This window comes from Camelina sativa, chromosome 15 (assembly GCF_000633955.1).
Source record: "Camelina sativa cultivar DH55 chromosome 15, Cs, whole genome shotgun sequence".
NCBI classification, from domain to species: domain Eukaryota; kingdom Viridiplantae; phylum Streptophyta; class Magnoliopsida; order Brassicales; family Brassicaceae; genus Camelina; species Camelina sativa.
In genome coordinates, this window is record NC_025699.1 from 24,681,265 (window position 1) to 24,705,323 (window position 24,059).

At 33.5% G+C, this 24,059-nt stretch overlaps 6 protein-coding genes across 6 annotated transcripts; 3 read left to right on the top strand and 3 right to left on the bottom strand.

Moving 5' to 3' along the window:
* Positions 722-2,092, bottom strand: LOC104748754 (F-box protein At4g00893-like). The gene is made up of 2 exons (XM_010470350.2): positions 2,046-2,092; positions 722-1,859 (listed from the first exon to the last, which is right to left on the bottom strand). Exons 1-2 carry the CDS (start codon positions 2,090-2,092, stop codon positions 722-724), a joined length of 1,185 nt encoding a protein of 394 aa, XP_010468652.1.
* On the bottom strand, positions 3,009-3,717 carry LOC109129160 (F-box protein At4g12382-like). The gene is made up of 2 exons (XM_019236814.1): positions 3,671-3,717; positions 3,009-3,423 (listed from the first exon to the last, which is right to left on the bottom strand). The coding sequence occupies exons 1-2, from the start codon at positions 3,715-3,717 to the stop codon at positions 3,009-3,011; spliced, it is 462 nt and encodes a 153-aa protein (XP_019092359.1).
* LOC104748755 (F-box protein At4g00893-like) lies at positions 4,724-5,719 on the bottom strand. The gene has a single exon (XM_010470352.2). The coding sequence runs from the start codon at positions 5,702-5,704 to the stop codon at positions 4,724-4,726; it is 981 nt and encodes a 326-aa protein (XP_010468654.1). The 5' UTR covers positions 5,705-5,719.
* Positions 12,699-15,158, top strand: LOC104747456 (translocon-associated protein subunit alpha-like). Its single transcript, XM_010469087.2, has 8 exons — positions 12,699-12,922; positions 13,066-13,215; positions 13,323-13,373; positions 13,467-13,552; positions 14,235-14,312; positions 14,401-14,604; positions 14,724-14,795; positions 14,886-15,158. Exons 1-8 carry the CDS (start codon positions 12,859-12,861, stop codon positions 14,931-14,933), a joined length of 753 nt encoding a protein of 250 aa, XP_010467389.1. The 5' UTR covers positions 12,699-12,858; the 3' UTR covers positions 14,934-15,158.
* On the top strand, positions 16,438-17,331 carry LOC104748756. The gene has a single exon (XM_010470353.1). It carries the CDS (start codon positions 16,438-16,440, stop codon positions 17,329-17,331), a length of 894 nt encoding a protein of 297 aa, XP_010468655.1.
* Positions 22,435-23,203, top strand: LOC104747457 (peptidyl-prolyl cis-trans isomerase CYP19-1-like). Its single transcript, XM_010469088.2, has one exon. The coding sequence runs from the start codon at positions 22,506-22,508 to the stop codon at positions 23,022-23,024; it is 519 nt and encodes a 172-aa protein (XP_010467390.1). The 5' UTR covers positions 22,435-22,505; the 3' UTR covers positions 23,025-23,203.

Here is a 24,059-nt window from a genome sequence, read left to right on the forward strand (position 1 = left end):
TATATCCGACTTTTGTTTCTCAAGATATAAGACCTGAACATCCACCAATAGAGTTTGATCATCCACATGAAGCAAGTAATTGACTAGTCTGGTTTCTGAATTCGAGTTTTATCCTATACTTTTGATATAGGATTGTGGTGAAGGGGTTTAGCCACACGTGAGTTTCTTAACTTCAAGATCATCACCAATGTGGCACATTAATGTCCTCGTCTTTCTTTGCGATGTTATTTTCACCAAACTACCAACACGTCAAATTCTACTATTGTTACGACTTGTAAAAATACAAAATCCATAAGATGTAACAAAACTGATATTTTGGTGAGTAAAAAAACGACGTAGTGTGGGTACTCAATGGGCAACGATATATTGAATACCAAGTTACCAACGTCTATGATTTCACCTAAAACACATATCTCACCGTACATACATGATGAATACTACGATCTAACTTGAAACAGAAATCACATTTTATACAAAATTAGTAAACTAAGCCAATGAGCTCATATAGCAAAACAATTCACAATCAGTTAATAAAAAAAACAAAGCTAAATAACAAACACACAAAAATTAAACCCAATTACTAAAAAATTAATAACAAACATACACAAATTTAAACCCAACAGCCGAAACGGTTCTGGTACACACAAACACAAGTTACACAGCAGTGAAACTCCCAAATCCCCAATTACACATTAACACCATAAAAAACAAAACACCCTTCTCAATTGTTATGCGAAGAGCTTAACATAAGGTCCAACAAGTTCTTGGGAGGCGGATCGATCCATAGGATTTGAGGACGACACAGTTCTATCCAACTCCGCGATTCCTCGCCCGGACGGCACATGCTTTCATCGCATGAGTAGGATGCCCGACGTTTGCGATTGTACATGCTTTTATCGAATGAGTAGGATAAACAACGTTTGCGATTGTATCCGAACCTTGAGAAATAGACTTTGCTCCTCATCCATGGGAGATTAGTTCTCAACTCAGAGTTATGAAAACTGAAAAAGATCGTCAAGCTATCAAGTGTTGTCTCGCTCACCTCCTCCCACTTCATAGAGACTAACTTATAAACCATTGGCTTCTCGTTCATGCATGCATACATTACGAAGAGCTCTCCTTCTTTTTCTGCCAAGGCAACTGCTTTCGCCTTCCTTCCATATTGATTTCTATCGTACATATACGGGGATCGGAGTCTATGTACACAGTAACCACTCCACGTACCGGAAGATGGGTGAAAGTTAGACAAAAATCCTGCTGCGTTGATGCAATAGAATCGATCATTCTGGTAGACAAGGTTGCTCCGCTTATAAACCCCTATTCCATGACAAGGGAATGTAGCAGTAACCCACTTATCATCTCCAGGATGACAAGTGCTGATCGTGGCGGAATAATATGTAAACCTTATCGCTACGACCACACAGTTATCTGATGTAGGAGAACAAGAGAACGCAATCGTATCGAACTCCAGCTCACACTCTGGCATGGTTATGAGCTCTCGAGAAAATGGATTGAAGAAGAACACGTCTTTCTTCGATCCAGTTTTATCCATAAGTAACCAGCCGTCTCTCGAGTAACACACAGTGGATTCAGCTAACTCTGGCAGACTCAAAGTGTACAATTTCCACTGTAACGGATCGCGGAGTTCAACCAAGTTGCCACGTTTACGAAAGCACATAAGCCAAGGATGCTTTTCTACTACACGGACAGATACAGCAGCTTCACACCATGACTTACAAGCCCCAGATGCATGGATGTTGTCTTCTAAGACAAGATGAGACATTATCATACGTAACAGGTCTGATGGAAGGTCAGCAAAACTCGGATTCATCAGGGCCTTTTTGCTCGGAGATCTCGATCTACAAAACAATTAATCATCAGCTTCAATAAAATAAACATTAACCTCACAAAAATCTTACACTAGATTCATTTCAGATTCGATTCAATATTCGCCAATAAGAGGAAAAAGAAAACACTATCGAACTTGTCAAAATCCAATACAATTGAATATTATAATTTGTTTTGAGCCTTTGAGAGTAACAAACCCTCTACGTGAGACGGTGGCAGGAGACATCGAAGAAGGTGACGCCATTTTCGGAGACGGCGGTGGACTTTGACGAGACAACGACACTGGCAGCATCCTTAAGACCTTAGAGTTTGTTGAGTTTTACTTTCAGTTTCAACACTCAACACAATAAGTTCTCCTTGATATAAAAGCACAACTCACCTCTGTGATGGTGATGGTAATGGTAAGTGTATCTTTTATTTTATAAAGTTCAATCATAAGTTGACATGTGTATAAAAATCTTATATAATAAAGTAATATTTTCCTAATCACATGTTACCACAAACTGACATAAATATGAAGTCAAAGAATTTGACACATATCTTTTTCTAATTTTTCTTCCCATTTAAAATTTATTAATATTTATATATTTTTCCTTTTTTATCATTACTCTAAATAAAACTTATCAAATAAATTTAAAGATATATAGAATGTTTTCATATTTTTAAAGTAAAAATTAAAATTAAATTATTTTAGGATAGAGTAATTAAAAGGAAAAGATATTTACTTTTATCATTATGCAAAGTAAAATTTAAGATCAAATTAATTTAAAGATATACACTATTTTCATACTTTTTAAAAATTATAATCAAAAATCTTATGTGATAAAGTAAACTTTTCCTAAATACTTGCTACCACACATGGCATCAAGTATTTGACACATGTTCTTTTTTTTTCTTCTCACTTAAAAATTTTTATACTTATAAAAGTAAAAATTAAAATCAAATTATTTTTTGATAAGGTATATAAAAATATTAAAAGTAAATATTTTTATCATTATGCTAAGTAAAAACTTAAGATCAAATTAATTTATAGATATATAAAATATTTTCAAACTTTTCAGAGTAAAAATTATAACAAAATAAGATATTTTTTTAGCCAAATTGATACATCACCACTTTTGTGATTGATTTTACTAAAGGTCCAAATAGTACCCGTGGATTTAGTAGTGCAGGACAAACGATTTGATAATGCAGTACGGTCTAACTGCGGTCCGTGTGGGACAAATGGATTTGCCGGATAAACCTTTCGATCCAATTTTATCCATAAGTAACCACCAGCCGTCTCTCGAGTAACACATAGTGGATTCAGCTAACTCTGGCAGAGTCAAAGTGTACAAATTCCACTGTAATGGATCGCGGAGTTCAACCAAGTTGCCACGTTTACGAAAACACATAAGCCAAGGATGCTTTTCTACTATACGGACAGATACAGCAGCTTCACACCATGACTTACAAGCCGCAGATGCACGGATGTTGTCTTCTAAGACAAGATGAGACATTATCATACGTAACAGGTCTGATGGAAGGTCAGTAAAACTCGGATTCATCAGGGCCTTTTTGCTCGGAGATCTCGATCTACAAAACAATTAATCATCAGCTTCAATAAAATAAACATTAACCACACAAAAATCTTACAGTACTAGATTCATTTTAGATTCGATTCAATTTCGTATTCAACAAAATCTACTAGTGTCATTAAAACGTTACACTAGATTCGATTCAATATTCGCCAATAAGAGAAGGAAAAAAGCACTATCGAACTTGTCAAAATCCAATACAGTTGAATATTATAATTTGCTTTGAGCTTTTGAGAGTAACAAACCCTCTACGTGAGACGGTGGCAAGAGACAGCGAAGAAGGTGACGCCATTTTCGGAGACGGCGGTGGACTTTGACGGGACAACAACACTGGCAGCATCCTCAAATTAGGGTTTGTTGTCTCTCAGTTTCAACACTCAACAATGTCGTTTTGGATTTGGGCTGTTTAAGTGATTAGTAGGTCTTCAACTGATATTTATATCTTGGGTTTATTATGACGTCAATTATGACATAAACAAACTTGAAAAACAAATAGTATTAAAAAAATTCAGCTTTGTAGAACAAACTGGGCTCGTTGTATACGTACTCTCTCTAAGTGATTAGATCTTCCATGTAAATTTTATGCTCTACCAATACAGAATTATTCAATGTAATTAAGAGGACAACTGAATGCAATCTCTTGAAAAGAAAGCTCACACTCGTGCAAGCTTATCAAAAAATCTCTTTATCGAATGGTATGTGTCGGAAAAAACTCTTTATCAAAATTTTTAAAAAAATTAAAATAAAAAAAAATTCAAAGAGTAGAATGAAACAGAATCCAAGGATACAAGGCAGATAAACAAAAATAAAGCTTCAATTATTACCAGAAAGTTAGATCCTAAGATAAGTGAGATGATCCTACTCTTACACCCAAAACGAGAAGAAAAGCTTTCCCATTACTTTTTTTTCTGTCTTCACATGTAATCTTGCCACTGCTTAATCTATCTAAGTTAGGGACATGGTCATGCTTTTAAAGTTAACAACCATGTGAAGACTACATGTGGAAGGACACGACCCATTTAAACTAATGGAGTGAATCCAAACATGAAATAAAGTCCATTTTTGGGACAACTAATTAGGGCTAACCCACAAAGCTGATACAAGTCTCTATATTGTTTGCAATGTTACTTTGAAGGTTGTGCCGAGAATGTAAACATTTGTCAACGAAGGCAAGGGAGAATCAGAAATGGTTCCATGTCAACTTTAAAAAAAGAAGACATTGACAAAGGCCGAAACTGTTCTGGCAAACAACATTACAACAATGAAAATTCCGAATCAAACATGACTACTTATCTATTTCACACATTCTTACGAGGCGGATCGATCCATAGGCTTTGACGAGGACATAGTTCTCTCCATCTCTGCCATTCCTTGTGCCGACTGAACCTGCTTTCATTAAAGGAATACGATACACAACGTTTGCGCTTCTGACTGAACCTTGAGAAATATATATTGTTCTTCTTCCTTGGGAGATTAGTTCTCAGCTCACTGTTATAATAACTGACAAAGATGTTAAAGCCATCATGTGCAGTCGTACGGATCTCCTCCCACGTCCCAGAGACTAGCTTGTACACTAGTGGCCTTTCGTTGCTACTTGTAAACATGACGAAGAGTTCTCCTTCCTTCTCTATCAAGGAAACTCCTTTCTCACTCCATCCATATTTCTCTCTATCGTACTGATACGGGCATTCCAGTTTATCTGCACACGTATAACTCCATGTACGGGAAGATGGGTGAAAGCTAAACAAAGTTCCACGTGCGTTGAAGCAATAGAATCGATCTTTGCAGTAGACAATGTTACTCTGATTATAAAATGGTCTTATGCGAAAAGGGATAACTTCATTGGTCCAGTCAGTTGCTCCAGGGTGGCAAGTGCTGATAAGAACAAACTCGTCTATGAACCTTATCGCTAAAACCACACAATTATCTGATGTAGGAGGACAAGAGAACGCAATCTCATCAAAAGCGTTCTGATAATCCGGCAATGTTATGAGCTCCCGAGAATACGGATTGAAGAAGAACATCTTTTTCAATCCTCGTTGAGCCATAAGTAACCAGCCATCTTTTGAGTACCACACAGTGCATCTAGCTAACTTTGGCAGATTCATAGTGTACACCTTCCGTTTTAATGGATCACGGAGTTCAAACAAGTTGCCATATTTAGGAAAGGACATAAGCCAAGGATGCTTTTCCACTACCCGGACAGATACAGCAGCTTTACACCATGACCTACATGTCGCGGATGCATAGATGTTATCTTTTAAGACAAGATGAGACATTATTATAGGTAGGACGTCTGATGGAAGGTCAGCGATGTAAATGCGGATGAGGCAATAATAAAGAGCAGAAAGTAAAGAACACAAGAACTTTGTTAACGAGGTTCGGTTTTTCCTACTCCCCGGGACCACGTCCAGATTTCGATTCCACTAGAACAAGAAAGCAAATACAACCTATTCGCAAACGCGTAAATTAAGCACAACCCTCTTAATTCACCGCTCCGTTCTATAACACGAAATCTTAAGGATAATTCTCTACCCTTAACTAGACTAACACCAAGCCTAGATTCAAACCAAGATAACCTAACCTTGGGCTAAACTCCCCCTGAGCCTAGACTTCAGATCTTCAACTCTCTTGAGCAACCTTCACACACACGTCACACCGACGAACAAAGAAGCTTGAACAACACAAGCACCAAACCGCGAAACTAAGCCGCACACCAACAGAAAGCTCTCTAGGATTCTAACCTTTATGCCTCAGCTCTCTTGCTTCTTTAGGACGTGCCTAACACCTCCTTATATACCCATCAATACTTCCTAATCACCATAGGAGAAGATTTCCAAATCTCATAAGAAAAATACTTTTTCCTTTTTGCTATTTTCCTTTTCTTTGTAAAACTCCAATTTAATCAACCAAAGAAATAGTAGTTTTCCTCTTCAATTTATCCTCAAACCGTCCTTCAATATTGCCTTCTCAAGTCTTCTAGAAACTTCTCATGCACATAAAACAACAGCCATCTTGTATCACATCTTGAATCACACAGACACTACTTCAGACAGACCAATACATCTTCATTCTCCCCCTTTTTGACTATGCTTGTGAACTCATCAGTTCAAACACTTAAACAACATCACCAGACACATCTTCATTCTCCCCCTGAATGAGTCACAACATGGTCAAAACTAACAGGAAAATTCTCCCCGCTTTGCAATACGCGGTTGATAGCCTAGTACACAACCTCCATAGAACTCATCTTTTCTAACCCAAATCTTGTTGCGCCTTAGACCTCCATGATTAACTCCTTGAATGAATCTGAAACAATTCCTCTTAACATGTCCTTGAACTCCACAATGATAACATGTAGGACCATGAAACCTTACATCATAAGCATTCTCCATTCGGCTTCTCTCTCTCAACAATCTGAAACATCTTGGCCTAATATGCCCAACAATACCACAATAATGACAAACAGGTCGAAACACTTGTCTAGGTGCATTCTGCAATTCAGAAAATTTTGTACCACGTTCTTTCACAAATATCATCTCTGAAGCAGCCTCTGTAGTAGTCTCTGAAATACGCTTTGAAGCAGACGTGATTTTTCCACTTGAAACAAACACTGGATCTGAATTTGAAACTTTTCCTTCATATCCAAGACCACACTTATCTGTCTTGCCAATACTTAGAATATGATCCAGCTTCTTTGTACCATTATTAAGCATCCTCAAATTCTTTTGAGTTTCTTCAAGCTGCACTTTAGCTTGTAATGCTTCTTCGCCCTTCTCTGTTGCATGTTTCTCTGCTTCAACGACTGTAGCCTCTAACACGAGCTTCTCCTTAATCAAAACTGAATTATCCTCAACTACCTTAAGCCAATGTGCATACAACTTCTCATAACTCTTACCAAGTTCTTCATAGCTCATATCCTCTGAATCACTATCACTCTCAGACTCATGCTCTGTTGCAGTTGCAGGTTTTGCTGCAGATTCAGAAGCAGTTGCAGACACTGTTGCAGACGCTGATTCAGAACTATCTTCAAAAGTTGTAAACGCCACAAAATTCTTCAGATCTTCTTCTTCATCTGAATCAGTTTCAGAATCACTAGTAACAACATTCATAGCCTTCTTCTTATGCTTTTGTAGATTAGCACAATCAGACCGTACATGACCATATCCTTTGCATTCAAAACATTGAACATTCTTTGATAAAGTCTTCATCTCTTCACCCATTCTACTTTTCTTCTCTTCGCCCTTACGCTTCAGAAATTTAGCAAATTGTCTTGATAACATGGCCATTGAATCTTCACAAGATGATACCTTAAGAGCTACTCCAATGTCAACTTCCTTCTTTATTGCTTCCTTAACTTCATCATCTTTCTTCTTAACTCCTTCAGCTTCATATGCTTTGCTTAATTCGAAAGCTTTAAGAATCCCAACAAACTCATCAAAAGCCATCTCATCTAAATTATGAGCTTCTTCAACTGCAGAAATTTTTGACTCAAATTTTGCAGGCAACGATCGCTTCAGCTTCTTCACAAGCTTTTTGTCTTTGTACTGCTTTCCAAGAGCAAAAGCCTCATTAGATATATCACATAACTTAGCACTGAACTCAGCCACAGTTTCTTTTTCTTCCATCCTTAGATTCTCAAATTGTGAAGCCAACATATCCAACTTAGTTCTCTTGACACTTGAAGTACCCTCAAACATATTCTCCAATGACTTCCACGCTTTCTGAGCTGATACACATTGAGAGATTAACTTGAAGTGGCTTGAATCAATAGCATTGTAAATCGCTGTCTTGGCTGTCGAATTGCAACTTGATAGCTTTTTCTCTGCAGCAGTCCACTTATCTCTTGGCTTAAGACACTCAACTCCTTTATCATCCACGAATTTAGGGGGCTCCCAACCAAGCTCAATCGAATTCCAACAATCCTCATCAAGGTTACTAATAAACGCTTGCATACGAACCTTCCAATATCCATAATTAGATGAATCAAGCAACGGTGGTCTTGTCATAGACGTGCCTTCTCTGTATGAAGTCATCACAACTGATTCAAAGCTCTTCCTTACTTCCTAAACTACCCTCACCCTTGATCTACCCGAAACAAGACTGAATCTCTATCGAGAACCCGCTCTGATACCACTTGTAAATGCGGATGAGGCAATAATAAAGAGCAGAAAGTAAAGAACACAAGAACTTTGTTAACGAGGTTCGGTTTTTCCTACTCCCCGGGACCACGTCCAGATTTCGATTCCACTAGAACAAGAAAGCAAATACAACCTATTCGCAAACGCGTAAATTAAGCACAACCCTCTTAATTCACCGCTCCGTTCTATAACATGAAATCTTAAGGATAATTCTCTACCCTTAACTAGACTAACACCAAGCCTAGATTCAAACCAAGATAACCTAACCTTGGGCTAAACTCCCCCTGAGCCTAGACTTCAGATCTTCAACTCTCTTGAGCAACCTTCACACACACGTCACACCGACGAACAAAGAAGCTTGAACAACACAAGCACCAAACCGCGAAACTAAGCCGCACACCAACAGAAAGCTCTCTAGGATTCTAACCTTTATGCCTCAGCTCTCTTGCTTCTTTAGGACGTGCCTAACACCTCCTTATATACCCATCAATACTTCCTAATCACCATAGGAGAAGATTTCCAAATCTCATAAGAAAAATACTTTTTCCTTTTTGCTATTTTCCTTTTCTTTGTAAAACTCCAATTTAATCAACCAAAGAAATAGTAGTTTTCCTCTTCAATTTATCCTCAAACCGTCCTTCAATATTGCCTTCTCAAGTCTTCTAGAAACTTCTCACGCACATAAAACAACAGCCATCTTGTATCACGTCTTGAATCACACAGACACTACTTCAGACAGACCAATATATCTTCAAGCGAAATTTGGATTCAGGGCCTTCTCGCTAGGAGTTTTGGATCTACAAAACAATTATAATTAATCAACTTAAAATCAGGCCGGTCGTGACTTTTAAATTCGGATCTCAATGTGAAAGAACCCGGAAATGATCTAACTAACACAATAATAAACAAAAACAAAAACAAAATCTATGAATATCATAGAAACCTTTTAACATTAGATTCACTTTAGATTCGATTCAGTTTAATTTTTCCCAATAAGAGAAAAACACTATCGAACTTCTCAAATCCAATATATTATCGAATATTATAATTTGTAATAAAATGCAGAAAGAGTAACAAACCCTCTACGTGAGACGGTGGCAAGAGACAGCGAAGAAGGTGACGCCATTTTCGGAGACGGCGGTGGACTTTGACGGGACGAGGACACTGGCAGCATCCTTAAGACCTTAGGGTTTGTTGAGTTTTACTTTTAGTTTCAACACTCAACACAATAAGTTCTCCTTAATATAAAAGCACAACTCACCTGTGTGATGGTGATAGTAAGTGTATCTTTTATCTTATAAAGTCCAATCATAAGTTGACATGTGTATAAAAATCTTATATAATAAAGTAAGGTTTTCCTAATCATATTTTACCAAAAACTGACATATATATGACATCAAAGAGTTTGACATATGTCTTTTTCTAATTTTTCTTTCCATTTAAAAAATAATTAATATTTCTATATGTTTCCTTTTTTATCATTGCTCTAAATAAAACTTATCAAATAAATTTAAAAATATATAGAATGTTTTCATATGTTTAAAGTAAAAACTAAAATTAAATTATTTTAGGATAAAATAATTAAAAGAGAAAGATGTATACTTTTATCTTTATGCGAAGTAAACTTAAGATCAAATTAATTTAAAAATATACACTATTTTCATACTTTTAAAAAAATATAATCAAATCTTATATGATAAAGTAAAATCTTCCTCGTAGTAGCTCGTCGCCCTAATTTTCTCTCTCTCCAAAAACAAACGCTCTCTCTTCTCTCTAGAAACAAGCTCGCCGCCACCTAGGGTTTCCAGCTCCGGTGGCTTTCGCAGCACCGTAGCTGGATGTATCTCTTTAATTATTTGGTTTCTTTCCTTTTTCGGCACATTCATCTCAATTTTTGTTTCTACGACCTCTGATCTCGTTTTTCAGATCCAGATTTTTTTAACCTTAAACCTTCTCAACTATGGGTTCAGCTACTTGTCTATGTTCTCACCGTCAAGTTCAGCTTCAGATCTGGCCGTCTTCAAGGTAGAGGCAGTCTCCAACATATTCTTCACCGCCTCAGATGAAGAAAATTCACAACCGTAGATCTAGATCTCCTTTCTGATTCTAAAAGTCGCTCATCTTGAAGAGCCTCTAGGCTTTGTTTGTTGTCTCACCGTCTCTGGTAGCTCACCTATGGAGCAACATAAAGAGGTCGCACGGCACTCTCATTCGGTTCTAACTCTAGGTAAGGAGAATCTTGTTTTGTAACCCGTTTGTGTGTTCTTTCTTGTCTCAGATATGTTTTTAATTTTTAAAGGTTAAGTTTTTATTTTTCTACCTTTGGAGCTCTGGAGTCTGTTCCGGAAAGTATTTGAATGGATGTTTGTGTTTCTTTGTCTGGTTTGTTTCCCCTTAGTTTACCTTGTTTGGTATTAGTCTCCGGGAGTGTTCTTGTACTCTCCGGCTTAAGTCTCTGGAAGGAATGTATTCTTTGCCGACTGTTTGTATTTTACCTTGGACGTTTATCAATGAAATAAAATCTTTCGGATGAAAAAAAAAAAAAAAAAAGTAAAGTCTTCCTAATACTTGCTACCACCCATGGCATCATCAAAATATTTGACACATGTTCTTTTTTTTCTTCTCACTTAAATATTTTTATATTTATAGAAGTAAAAATTAAAATCAAATTATTTTATGATAAAGTATTTAAAATTTTTAAAAGTAAAAATTTTTATCATTGTGCTAAGTAAAAACTTAAGATCAAATTAATTTATAGATATATAAAAACTTTTCAAAGTAAAAATTATAATAAAATAGGATATGTTTTTAGCCAAATAGTTACAGCATCACTTCTGTGACTGATTTCACTAAGTTCTCGATTCAATTAAGTTGCGTTACTCTCTAGTAGGGATTCTTCAAAAAAAAAATCAAATTATCGTATGATACACTAACTAAAAATATTATATAACCTGTTTTAGGCCCTGATTGGTAACGGCTGTTACTTTTGGCTGTAAAGACTTTGACTTTAAAATTTTAGATGTAGAAAATTTGGCTGTAGATGCTTTGACTGTAGAAACTTTAACTGTTAAAATCTGATTGTTTACCAACAACTTTTAAAGTTGTAGCTGTTATTTTTATTATTATTATAAATATTAATAATAAATATATATTATGTCAAAAATTAATTTATATAACATTTTAATGACAAAATAAATTTTATTAATGATAAATTAAAATTTTAAAAAATATAAATCAATCAAATATGAAATTTTGTTTGAAAACTAATTAAAAACAAACAACTATAAGAATAAGAAATAAATAATTGAAGTTGTAGACATCAATTTATTAACTTATTAAATTTTAAATAATGCAAAAAAAAAAATAGTCAATGCATTGTTTGAATGTTATTCTCTTATTAATGATGAATTTCATAAACTCTTTTATAGTATTATTAGTGCTGATGATGAAAAAATAAAATTTATTATTGAAATGGGTCTTAAAAAAAGAGAAAAAAATGAGAATAATTAATTTATAAAAATAAAATATATAAAAACTAGTCAAAAATCTAGTCACAAAAATCTAGAATAATTCATTAATTTATAAAAACTAGTCAAAAATCTATTAACCACTAATCAATGTATTGTTTGAATGTTATTCTCTTATTAATGATGAATTTCATAAACTTTTTTATAATATTATTAGTGATGATGATGAAAAAATAAAATTTATTATTGAAATGGGTCTTAAAAAAAAAAGAAAAAAATAAGAATAATTAATTTATAAAAATAAAGTATATAAAATATGTATATATACTTTTGAAGAGCTTTTAAATATAAAAGGGTGAAAAAAAAAAGAATGCTTTAAAAATTGTTTTGTTTTAAAGCATAAATTTGACGCTTTAAAAAGGAAAGGAAAACAAGGAAGAGAAAAAAAAAAAGTAACTTTTAAAATTTTAAAAAAATTAAAAGCCAAAAAAGTCTGATTGGTAAAAAAATGACTATCATGACTTTAAAAAATTTTAAAGTCTTAAAAGTAGTCTACCAATCACGACCTTAATATATAATATATGAAAACACATAATATTCGATAACTTAATATGATACCACTCCACCGCCAATTTTTATAATGGACCCACCGCCGGTTTATTACATTGTTTGCAAATCCGATCATCAGATTCAGATAGCCTTAAAGAAAAAGAAAAAAAAAAACACGTCAAAAAAGACATAACAACACCTTTGTCTTCTTGCTTTCTTCGCCCTTACTTCATTCAACTCACGACGATCAATTCGAGACCAATCTCAAAAACCATCATGACGACAAGTATTAGACTTCTCTTCCTCGCTTTCCTTCTCCTTGCCTCACCTTTCCTCAAAGGTAAAACCTTTCTCTGCTTCTCCATAGCTATAGATCATGTTGTTGATCCATTAACTTAGTCTACTCTGTTTCTTGTTACCGATCCGGCCCTGCCCAACTATTATTTAAGGTTGCTCACATGATCTTTCTTGAATTCATATTAGTTGCTTTGTGCCAATCGGATTCGGAAGATTCTGGCTTTGAAGTTTCTGATGTTGGTGAAGAGAGTGATACAGAGGAAGTGTTTGGTTTGGAACTTAGTTCAGCTCCTGGAGTTGAAACCCTTTGCGTTTTCCCCAAAAACACTGCAAAAAGTTTAGATTTTTCCTCTGTTTTTTTTTAAACATCAAGTTTTCTTAAATTAGTCTCAGTTTTGTTTGTGTGTGTTCTGCTAATCCTATTTTGTCTGATTTTATTTTAGTAATAAAAGCTGGAGTTGAGACTGAGCTGCTTGTTGGAATGAAAAATGATGGTAAGGAAATTTTTTTTTTTTTACAACTAATGATTGATTACTTGAAAGTTAGCTATAAAGTTTCTAATTTTTGTGTTGGGGTCATATGAATAGGTCAATCCAATGTAGATATTGTTGCGGTTAAAGGGAGTTTACATCTTCCTTTTGATCAAAATGCGGTTCAGAATCTCACTGCTTTGGTAATTTAATGATCTTTGCTTTCCTCTTACATTTATTGCTTGTATTCTCATGTGTCAATTTTGTGTCTTTCCAAATCAATCAGTTCTTTTTTGTTGCCTGTTTTTTTTTGTATCTCATGTCACTCTACACTCTACTACACCATAATCAAACATTTGCCTTTTCCATCCTGTGGTGTGTTTTCGTTTTCTAAGCACCACTTTGAATCTCATTGTATTACAACTTATGGGTCTGGATCTTTCTGATTGTATTTGTTAGTTCTATCATAGTTTTATAACTAACTTGTGCTCTTGTTGGTTCACTGTCGCTCTCTAGCTTATAATCTTGAACATGTATGCTTGACCTCGGTTCGTCACATTTGTTGCCTCTGATGAATGTCATGTGTTAATTTGTCTCCTTAACAAATCAGTCTTAGTTTGCTGTTGTATTAGGTTTTTATATTGCCTGTTTTAGTCTCATCTCATGTCTCTCCCAGACTCTGCACCTAAAACATTTACAATTGGAATCCAGTTTTGTGCTTTTGTATAATCATGCTCATCTATCTTTTATATCTGGCTACTTTCTTTGGTCATCTCTCTACGCCATAGCTTTGTTGAATACAGAGATTTACCTCTTTTCTTGTTCTGTCATTAAGTTTTCTACTTTCTTATTTGGTAATTTTTTTTTTGTATCTTCTATTTGTAGAGTTTCAGCAATGCATCTGTGCCAACTTCCGCTCAAGCTACCTTCCCATATGTTTTTGCAGTCAGCAAGTTCCTGCAGGTGTGTTTGTTTACCATATAGCTCTTCTAGTCCCCTAGATGACTATAAAATAAAGAAAAGAATCCGAGCTAACCATTTGTTTGTGCAGGCGGGTGCTTTTGATTTAGTTGGCACCATTATCTACGAGATAGATGGTAAGCCATACCAAAGCACCTTTTACAATGGAACTATTGAAGTTGTTGAAGACGGTCCTCTCTTCAGGATGGAGTCAGTCTTCCTTAGTGGCCTTTTAGTTTTTGTCATCGTTCTTCTTGCCCTCTATATCCAAAATGGTTTAAAGCATATGACCAAGGTACATCGTATCTTATTGCACTTTCGCCCCATCTGTCATTTTCTCTTAAGGGAAAAACACATTTCCAAAACTTTGTTCTAACTTTGAGATTGGTTGGTTACTGTGAATTCCTCGCGCAGAAAACAAAGAGAGCACCAAAAGTTGAAGTTGGAACAGCAACTAAAGATGCTTCGCATGATGAATGGCTTGAGGTATTCGTCACACAAGTCCTAATATCTTTTCCATAATGAGTGATAATTTTGGTATTTGATACTTTGCTCTCAATTTATCGCGTACTGCAGGGTACTTCGTATACTAAATCTTCGAGTAAGTCAAAGAAGAAGAAGTAGGTTAAGAGCAAATCTCACACGTTCTGTTAAGAAACCAAAAAAACACACGAACAATACTAACGGTGCAGTTGTTGGTAGAGAGATCCTCCTTCCTTGTGTAACTTCACAAAAACTTTACTGTTTTTTTTTTTTTTTCTGGAAACAGTTTTCTTAATTATGTTTCTTTAGTAATTTTGTCAGAATTAATTTCTTTTATCTAAGAATATTACAATTCCAATTTCCGAATTTCATAAACATAGTAAAGAAAACTAGAAAACATACATTTTGTATTTGGATACTCAAGATCCTATAGTTTTGTGTTAAGATCGTATAGCACAAGGTATAAAATCTAAAAGTTGTTTCAGTAGAACTATCATTATGCTCTATGAAGCCATCTCTCTCAATCTCTTCTAGAATTTAAGAGTAATTTGGGGGTATGTACATATACATTTATATAATTTAAATTTTATTGTTATAATATAATGTAACATTACTATCTAATATAATCATTCAGTCTCTATTCATATAGTATCAGAACCCACGGTGGTTTTTTTTTTTGGATTCACACCACTATGGATATAATTTATCAATTGGAAATAAAAAACAGTTCAATCCACATACATATTAGTTTCATGGAACTATTATTATGTGCTCTATATATGAAGCTATATCTCTACAATGAATTAAGAGTAATCTTGGCTATGTACATGTACATTTGTATATTTTACATAAATGTTACAGTTATAGCAAGGATATTGCCTGTTTTACGAGTGACTGACGCCTCACTTCATGTGAACAGCAAAAGTATGGAATTTTTAGAAAGATGAAACAAATGTGGCATTCCTCAAAACTTTTTTTAAAAAAATAGGGCATATTTGGCAAAAATCCTATTTATTACTTCTTGTTTGAACTCTCTCTCTCGTAAATTTGCTGAAGACGTTAAAAAACAAAATGTCACAGCTTCTAAATTTTAGTGATGATCTCTAACATCACCAATTTTGGGTGTCTGTATTTTAATCCTACTTATAAAATATATTAAAGACATAATAGTTTTCTTCCGTACACGAAATTTATTTACGTTAGACATATGAGAAATTGAGATCGTATAGTTAGACTATGATTTGTAAATCATATATTATCTATCCAATATACCCTATTATCACCAAAAGAATTAGTAGTAATTAAAGTATATAATTTATGAACAAAGCCCATACGTAGTTGTATAAAATAAAATAAGATTTTCCACTATATTAGAAACACTGAAAAATAAAAGCCTAATGAGAAAAGGATTGCAAAAAGGATCACTACATTATATTATGTATACACAAAAAAATTATAACTTACGTATTCATCTAGATAGAAAGGAACTAAACTAACAACAAAATCCTAAAAGGGCTATGATAAGAGCTTGTAAATTTATATAAATAGGGCACATACGTACGTATTTTTCACCAACACATTCTCAGAGTTCATATATCTCATCATCATCTTTCTACATCTTCCTCCTATCCATACGATTCGAATCATGGCCACAAAGAAGATCTTTGGCTTCGTGCTTATGGTCATGTTTCTCTTGGGTTCCAGCTCCGCTAAAATCTACAAAGTTGGAGGTTCCAATTATGGCTGGACGGTAAAGGACGACTCTTGGGCTGAACATAAAGAATTCCACGTTGGAGATTCAGTAGTCTTCGAATACGATCAGAACGTCAACGACGTCACTCAAGTTTCTAACGCTTTAGAGTATGAGTTATGCGATAATTCTTCTCCTAAAGTTGTTTACAACACAGGACACGATGTCGTAACCTTCACGGAACCAGGACATCACTATTTCATCACCTCAAATCATATTCAATGCGTCTGGGGAATGAAACTCGATGTTCTTGTCGTCGATGACTCGTCACGTCCGACTCCTCCTCCACCACCACCACCATCGAGGAAGATCAATGGCCCATCACGTCCGATTCCTCCACCACCACCGAGCAAGATACTTCCTTCTGCTGGAAGGATTTACGAGGTCGGCGACTCAAGCGGATGGAGCGTATATAACACTTTCTACTATTCCAAGTGGAGTGAAGATAAACAATTTCGTGTTGGAGATACCCTCTTTTTCGAATACAACAAGCACATCAACGACGTTAGAGAAATCAGCGATGAACTTGAGTTCGAATCCTGTGAACCAACTTCTACTGTAGCCGTGTACAAGACAGGGCACGATCTTGTTAAGCTCACCAAACCAGGAGTGCATTATTTTGTAAGCTTAAAGACTGGTCTCTGTCAAGCTGGGATTAAACTTCGTGTAACGGTGCAACCATCAACCGAAGACGTTACTTTGCCGAGTGTTCCCAAGAAGAAGATGAAGTCGTCACCTATTTACCACTTCAACAGGTGGTGGTTACGCATTTTCAGACCTCATCACTAAGCATTTGGGTTTATTACTTTGGTGTTATTGAAAGTTATTTTTTTTTTTTTTGGCTTTTTGGTTTTCTTTTTGTTAGTCGTTAATTTTGTGGCTGGATCGAATACATTGTTTCGTTTTAGATGTTTTCATCTGTTTTTCTTTAATATTTCAACGTTTCTATTTACTTTGATCATGAGAATGGCCATAAATTCATAAACACGAACACGTCGCATTTGACATGTGACATGTCCCTGTGTTAGATTCTGAGGAGCAATTGAACCCCTAGTATAAACAATAGCAAGAACTATCGTTTGAAATTTAACCGAAAGGAAAAAAAAAAATAGTGTTACAACGGAACTTTTGTTAGGTATGTACATATATATAACAAATTTGAGATATACATACATTTAAAAGATTTTGATGGCCTGATTACAAAATAAAATTGTAAGAAAACATTACAAAAGCTCCAAACCAAAGGGTTTTAAATTATTACATTGGACTTCACAATTCTAGGCCCATAACTAAACGAATGAAACAATTCTAGGCCCATAACTAAACGAATGAAACGACATCGTTACATGTTTTTACATGGTTGGGGTGGGGATTTGGGATTCTTTAAGAGCACTAAGGGGATGAGACAAGGTGACCTTGCAATTGAGATCTTCTCAAGAGTTTTTTTTTTTATGGAGGTAGCTCCTCCTTGCATGTTTTTATTTAAAGTACAATAAATTTTCCGTTGCCGGGCTTTGAATTGAGAAAGTTACTGATCCAATAACGTTTAACCATAGTGGTACAACGGAACTTTTGTTAGGTATGTACATATATACATATATATATATATAACAAATTTGAGATATACATACATATAAAAGATTTTGATGGCCTGATTACATAAAAAATTGTAAGAAAAATTTACAAAAGCGTTCGACATGTGACATGTCCCTGTGTTAGATTCCGAGGAGCAATTGAACCCCTAGTATAAAACAATAGCAAGAACTATCGTTTGAAATTTAACCCAAAGAAAAAAAAATAGTGTTACAACGGAACTTTTGTTAGGTATATACATATATACTAGATTTTAACCCGCGGTTACATTTAAACTAAAATATAAAAATTCTAACCTGCATTTGTTTGTTAATTTTTGTTTGTTTTATTTAGTGTTTAAAATTGTATAAGTGTATTTTGATAGTTAATATTAGGATTTAACCCGTAGTATACAGAGAAATAATTTATTTTTACATAATCATAATTTAATCAAGTTAATTAAATATGTCTAATATTTTAATATTGATAAATACTTTAATGAATAATTTTGTAGTACCAAAATAATGATATTTCAAATTTATATTAATACTAATCCAAACCCGTGAACCTATATAACCCCGTGAATTTGAAGGATAGACCAAAAATAAAATAAGAGATATTGAACCCAGAGAAGAGTAAACGAAAAGATGGGGAGATACATTTATAAAGCATAAAAACTTTTAAAAATCAGCTACTTTAGACTGTTTTCCATCAGCAAAAGAACATAGAGGTCACAACCTTATCATTCAACTGTGGCATGGGATGATGGGAGGCATAGGGACTGCTCCAGATTTGGTGATCCCTCTATGACATCTCGACATATTTCATCACAGTTGTATATGTGCAGCTGCCAAATGAGCATAATAAATAGGTGCATTTTTTTATGTTGCTGGTGATGCTAACTTGAGAATAGGAGTCAACATTATTTATAGGTGGATATCCCCTATATATTAATAGAGAAGCACTCTCTTAAAAAAGCTGATGTGTCGTCGCCAGAGAGCTCGAGACATATTTAGCAAAAAACCCTTAAAATTTCTACTTAATTACATTAACATGCCACTATATTTTAAAAAAACAATTAACTGAATAATAATTAGATATGTCATCAATTCTCACACAAATTTAAATATCACATATTAAAACTAATTAAATAATTACATACTATTTTAAGTCAAAATTTCACTAAAATTTACTTACAAATATACAAGTCAAAATTATACTCCCTTCGTTTTAAATTACTTGTCGTTTAAGGTTTTTTCACGGAGATTAAGAAAACAACTCAATTTTCTATTTTACTCCTTCTTTAATATATTTTCTAATTTTCTTATTGGTCAAAGCATTAAAATAATGGGGATATAATTGGTATTTTTACCAAACATATGCATTGGAAATCTGGAAAACAAAATTTTTATTCTAGAATGACAAGTAAAAAAAACCAGAGGGAGTATTATTTTTAAGAATTCAATATAAAATATTGATTTCTTTAAATCAAGATAAGTAAAATATTCTAAAAAGGCTATAAAAATATAAAGTTAATAAAAATAAAGAACATATAACTTATTAAACATATAAATTATTAACAAAATCATATAAAAATGTTATTTTTATGTTAGTATTATTACCATAATAATTTAAATAACAAGCTTTCAATAGTTATTATAATTGATTATAAAAAAAAATATATTACTCCTGAATTATCTCCAACTCATTAAAGAAAACTTAATTCCCAATAAATATAGATTTATATATATTCATAAATAAATAGAAAATGATAACAAATTAGGGGATATCATGATGTATGAATATTTATAAATATCTAAGTATGTAAACTAATTAATCTCAACATTTAGTGTGATTATTCATTAAAAAATAGAAATATTGATAACCAAATAGGAATATACTTTTGAATTGTGCATTAATCAATGTGCTATTAAAAAGGAATGAGACAATAACCCTTATCATTATAAATAAACTTAGTACCCAAAAAAATCATAATATATTTAAAATGAGTGATTATTAGATTATGAAAAATTGTTATAGTTACTAGATTAACCATAAATATAAAATTTAATTTTTAAAGCACACAAAAAATATATATTTCAATAAATTGTAACATTTTATAAATATTTTCTTTACCACGTTCACATAAATCATGGGTGAAATGTATTCTTACACGAATACGTTGATTTTGAAATTTCATTAATTTATTCATAATGGTTTTTTTGGTAATAATCCGTTATTTATAGAAAATATTAACAAACCGACTAACTCAAAATATTTAAATAGCCTAATCACAAATATTAAATCAATAGATTAGGTTATCTTCAGAAAATTTAGTTTAGAATCTGATTGTTACTAACATATAATAAAATTAATTAATTAAACTACCGAATAATTTAGTATATGTTGTTATGGTTACATAAGAAACATGCAAAATTGTTATGATTACAAAATAAAACATAAAAGATATGAATTTGATTTTTAAACCACACAAAAGACATGTTGCAACAAATATAACATTTTATCAATATTTTATCTTCCACATTTAAAGATTTCACGGGTGAAACATATTTTTTACACGAAAAACGCAGCTTTGAATAAATAAATAAAAACTTTAGTTACATATTATGTTTGACACAAACAAATATTGGTTCTAGAATAATAATTTTACTTATAATAATTTTCTTTAAATCGATTTATCCCGCACATAGTGCGGGTTGTTACCTAGTATTCAACTTATAGGTGGACATATTCAACTTAATCTCATTAATCACCACATTCAATTCTAAAATACTATAATTTGTCCCAAATTTCTATATATAAAAATCGTATAAAAATAAATTAATAACTATAAAATCGCATAATATATATGGGAATATGCCAAGTTTATATTATTAGATTAATTTTGATTGATTTTAAGTCATTAATTTTTTTTATACGATTTTATATATAGAAATTCGGGACAAAATTATTGTATTTTACAATTGAATGTGGTGACTAATTAGGAAGATAGAAAATCAACTGTAGCTGATTTATAGGCTCCTCATAAATTTATATTTTAAAATCGATTATTGTAAAGAATTTGTAGAGAGATTTTAGGAGAATGAAATTTGGAAATTTTATTTCAGATTTAATAGGGAGACAAATTAGAAAATCTTTGTTTTTGTTAATGGAAAAGAGTTGAAATGATTTTTTATGTTTTATAATTTTATTAAAAAAAACATTAAATTACAATGGCATGAGATGTAAATAATTCTCAACTTCAAGCCTTCTTTGCTAAAGTTGCTGTGAGAATAATAATATAGATATATATACATATATATATATATAACAAATTTGAGATATACATACATTTAAAAGATTTTGATGGCCTGATTACAAAAATAAATTGTAAGAAAAAATTACAAAAGCTCCAAACCAAAGGGTTTTAAATTATTAGATTGGACTTCACAATTCTAGGCCCATAACTAAACGAATGAAACGACATCGTTACATGTTTTTACATGGTTGGGGTGGGGATTTGGGATTCTTTAAGAGCACTAAGGGGATGAGAAAAGGTGACCTTGCAATTGAGATCTTCTCAAGAGTTTTTTTTTTATGGAGGTAGCTCCTCCTTGCATGTGTTTATTTAAAGTACAAAAAGTTTTCCGTTACCGGACTTTGAACAAGGAAAGTTACTGATCCAATAACATTTGACCATAGTGCTACAACAGAACTTTTGTTAGGTATGTACATATATACATATATATATAACAAATTTTAGATATACATACATATAAAAGATTTTGATGGCCTGATTACAAAAAAAATTATAAGAAAAAATTACAAAAGCGTTCTGCTGCCAGGCTTTGAAGCCGAAAAGTTACTGATCCAGTAAGGTTTAACCATAGTGCTATAACGGAACTTTTGTTAGGTATGTACATATATATAACAAATTTGAGATATACATACATGTAAAAGATTTTGATGGCCTGATTACAAAAAAAATTGTAAGAAAAAATTACAAAAGCGTTCCTACAAAAGCTTACCTCCAAAACCAAAGAGTTTTAAATTATTACATTGGACTTCATTATTTTAGGCCCATAACTAAACGAATGAAACGACATCGTTACTTCAGTCAAATATCTATCCAGTAAAAAAGTAGGAAACAAACACACAATATTCTCTGCCTTGGATCCACGCAACTTTTAACCCTAGTTAGATTCAACACTAACCACAGTTAACACAAACCTTCTTAATCTCCTTACACGTGTACAAATCAACGGTCATAAAAATCTTTCCTTTTCACTAGCCTTCCTCTATATAAAACAGTACAAAACCCTAATCTCTCACATTCACAACAAAACACAAAACACAAACCTTTCTTCTTCATCGTCTTCTCCGATCAAATCATGGTGAACCCTAAAGTTTTCTTCGACATGACCGTCGGTGGGCAACCAGCTGGTCGGATCGTGATGGAGCTTTACGCTGACACAACACCAGAGACCGCCGAGAATTTCAGAGCACTCTGTACCGGAGAGAAAGGTGTAGGCAAATCCGGCAAGCCGTTGCACTACAAAGGATCGAGCTTTCACCGTGTGATCCCCAAATTCATGTGCCAAGGAGGTGACTTCACAGCCGGGAACGGAACCGGAGGCGAGTCTATCTACGGGTTGAAGTTTAAAGACGAGAACTTTGTCAAGAAACATACTGGACCAGGTATTCTGTCTATGGCCAACGCTGGTCCCAACACGAACGGATCTCAGTTTTTTATCTGTACTGAGAAGACTTCGTGGCTCGATGGGAAACATGTTGTGTTTGGTCAAGTTGTTGAGGGTTTGAATGTTGTTAGAGATATTGAGAAGGTTGGATCTGATGCTGGAAGGACCTCTAAGCCTGTTGTCATTGCTGACTGTGGTCAGATTTCTTAGATCTGAGAGAGAGAGTGGTGATGATGAGTATTACAATGGTAGCTTTGTGTTGTTTCTTTTGAAGTTTTCTGGTTTGTGTTCTTTTGGATTTCGATTTTTTTTTTTCTTTTTGCTCTTGTGATCGTTATGAGTTTGGCTACCATTGAATAAAAATGAGAATAATTCTTCTTAGGTTATTATTATTACTTCTATTATTAAGCATCATCGTCTTAAGAATCGAAGCTTCATATAAGCAGTAGACTTAAGTTGTAACTGGATATATGGTAAAGCACTAAAAGCTTATGCATCTTAGAATAGTCAAGCTTCGTTCGTATACAATAATGTTTATGTGAAGTAGACTTAGTTCTTATTGGATATGGTAAAGTACTGAAATTTGGACTATGTGACAAAAGAAAGTATATTGTTTTTATATGAAATGGATGATTGGTCTGGCTTTTAGGTGTCAGGGCATGGAAAAGGGTGAAACTTTATGGATATTTTTCGTTCAAGTCTTTTTGCTATGTGGTCATGTTTTGCACACGAGGAAGAAAGTGAAACCAGAACCAAAATATGAGTTTGTAAGGACGGCCCATTTCAATATTGTACGCTACATTTTGAGGCCCAATTACATTTCTTTGCGTTACCATATAATGCTAGGATGTTCAATGGTGTTGATAAACTGATCAAAGCCGAATTTAGCTGATCGTTCCAAAAACCATATCATAATATTGGTTTAAATTGATTCATCGTTTCTGTATCCATAAAAAAAAAAACAAATTTGAATCCGAAGCAACCTGGAAAAGAAAAAGAAAAAAAATCAATCTATACTGAGTATTTTTTTTTCCTAAAGATTTAAGGATGTACTTTAGAATAATACAAACCCAAACCGAAATTGGAATGGTATAAAAATATATATATACATAAGTTTTTACGTTAGATACTATTCTCTTCATTTCACACAAAAAAAAAATCCTTCGTTTTCTATAAAAAGAGTATCGTTTTAAGGTTTTAATTTTGTTTTACAGTTTAAGACTAAAAATCTCTTAATTTGTGTGA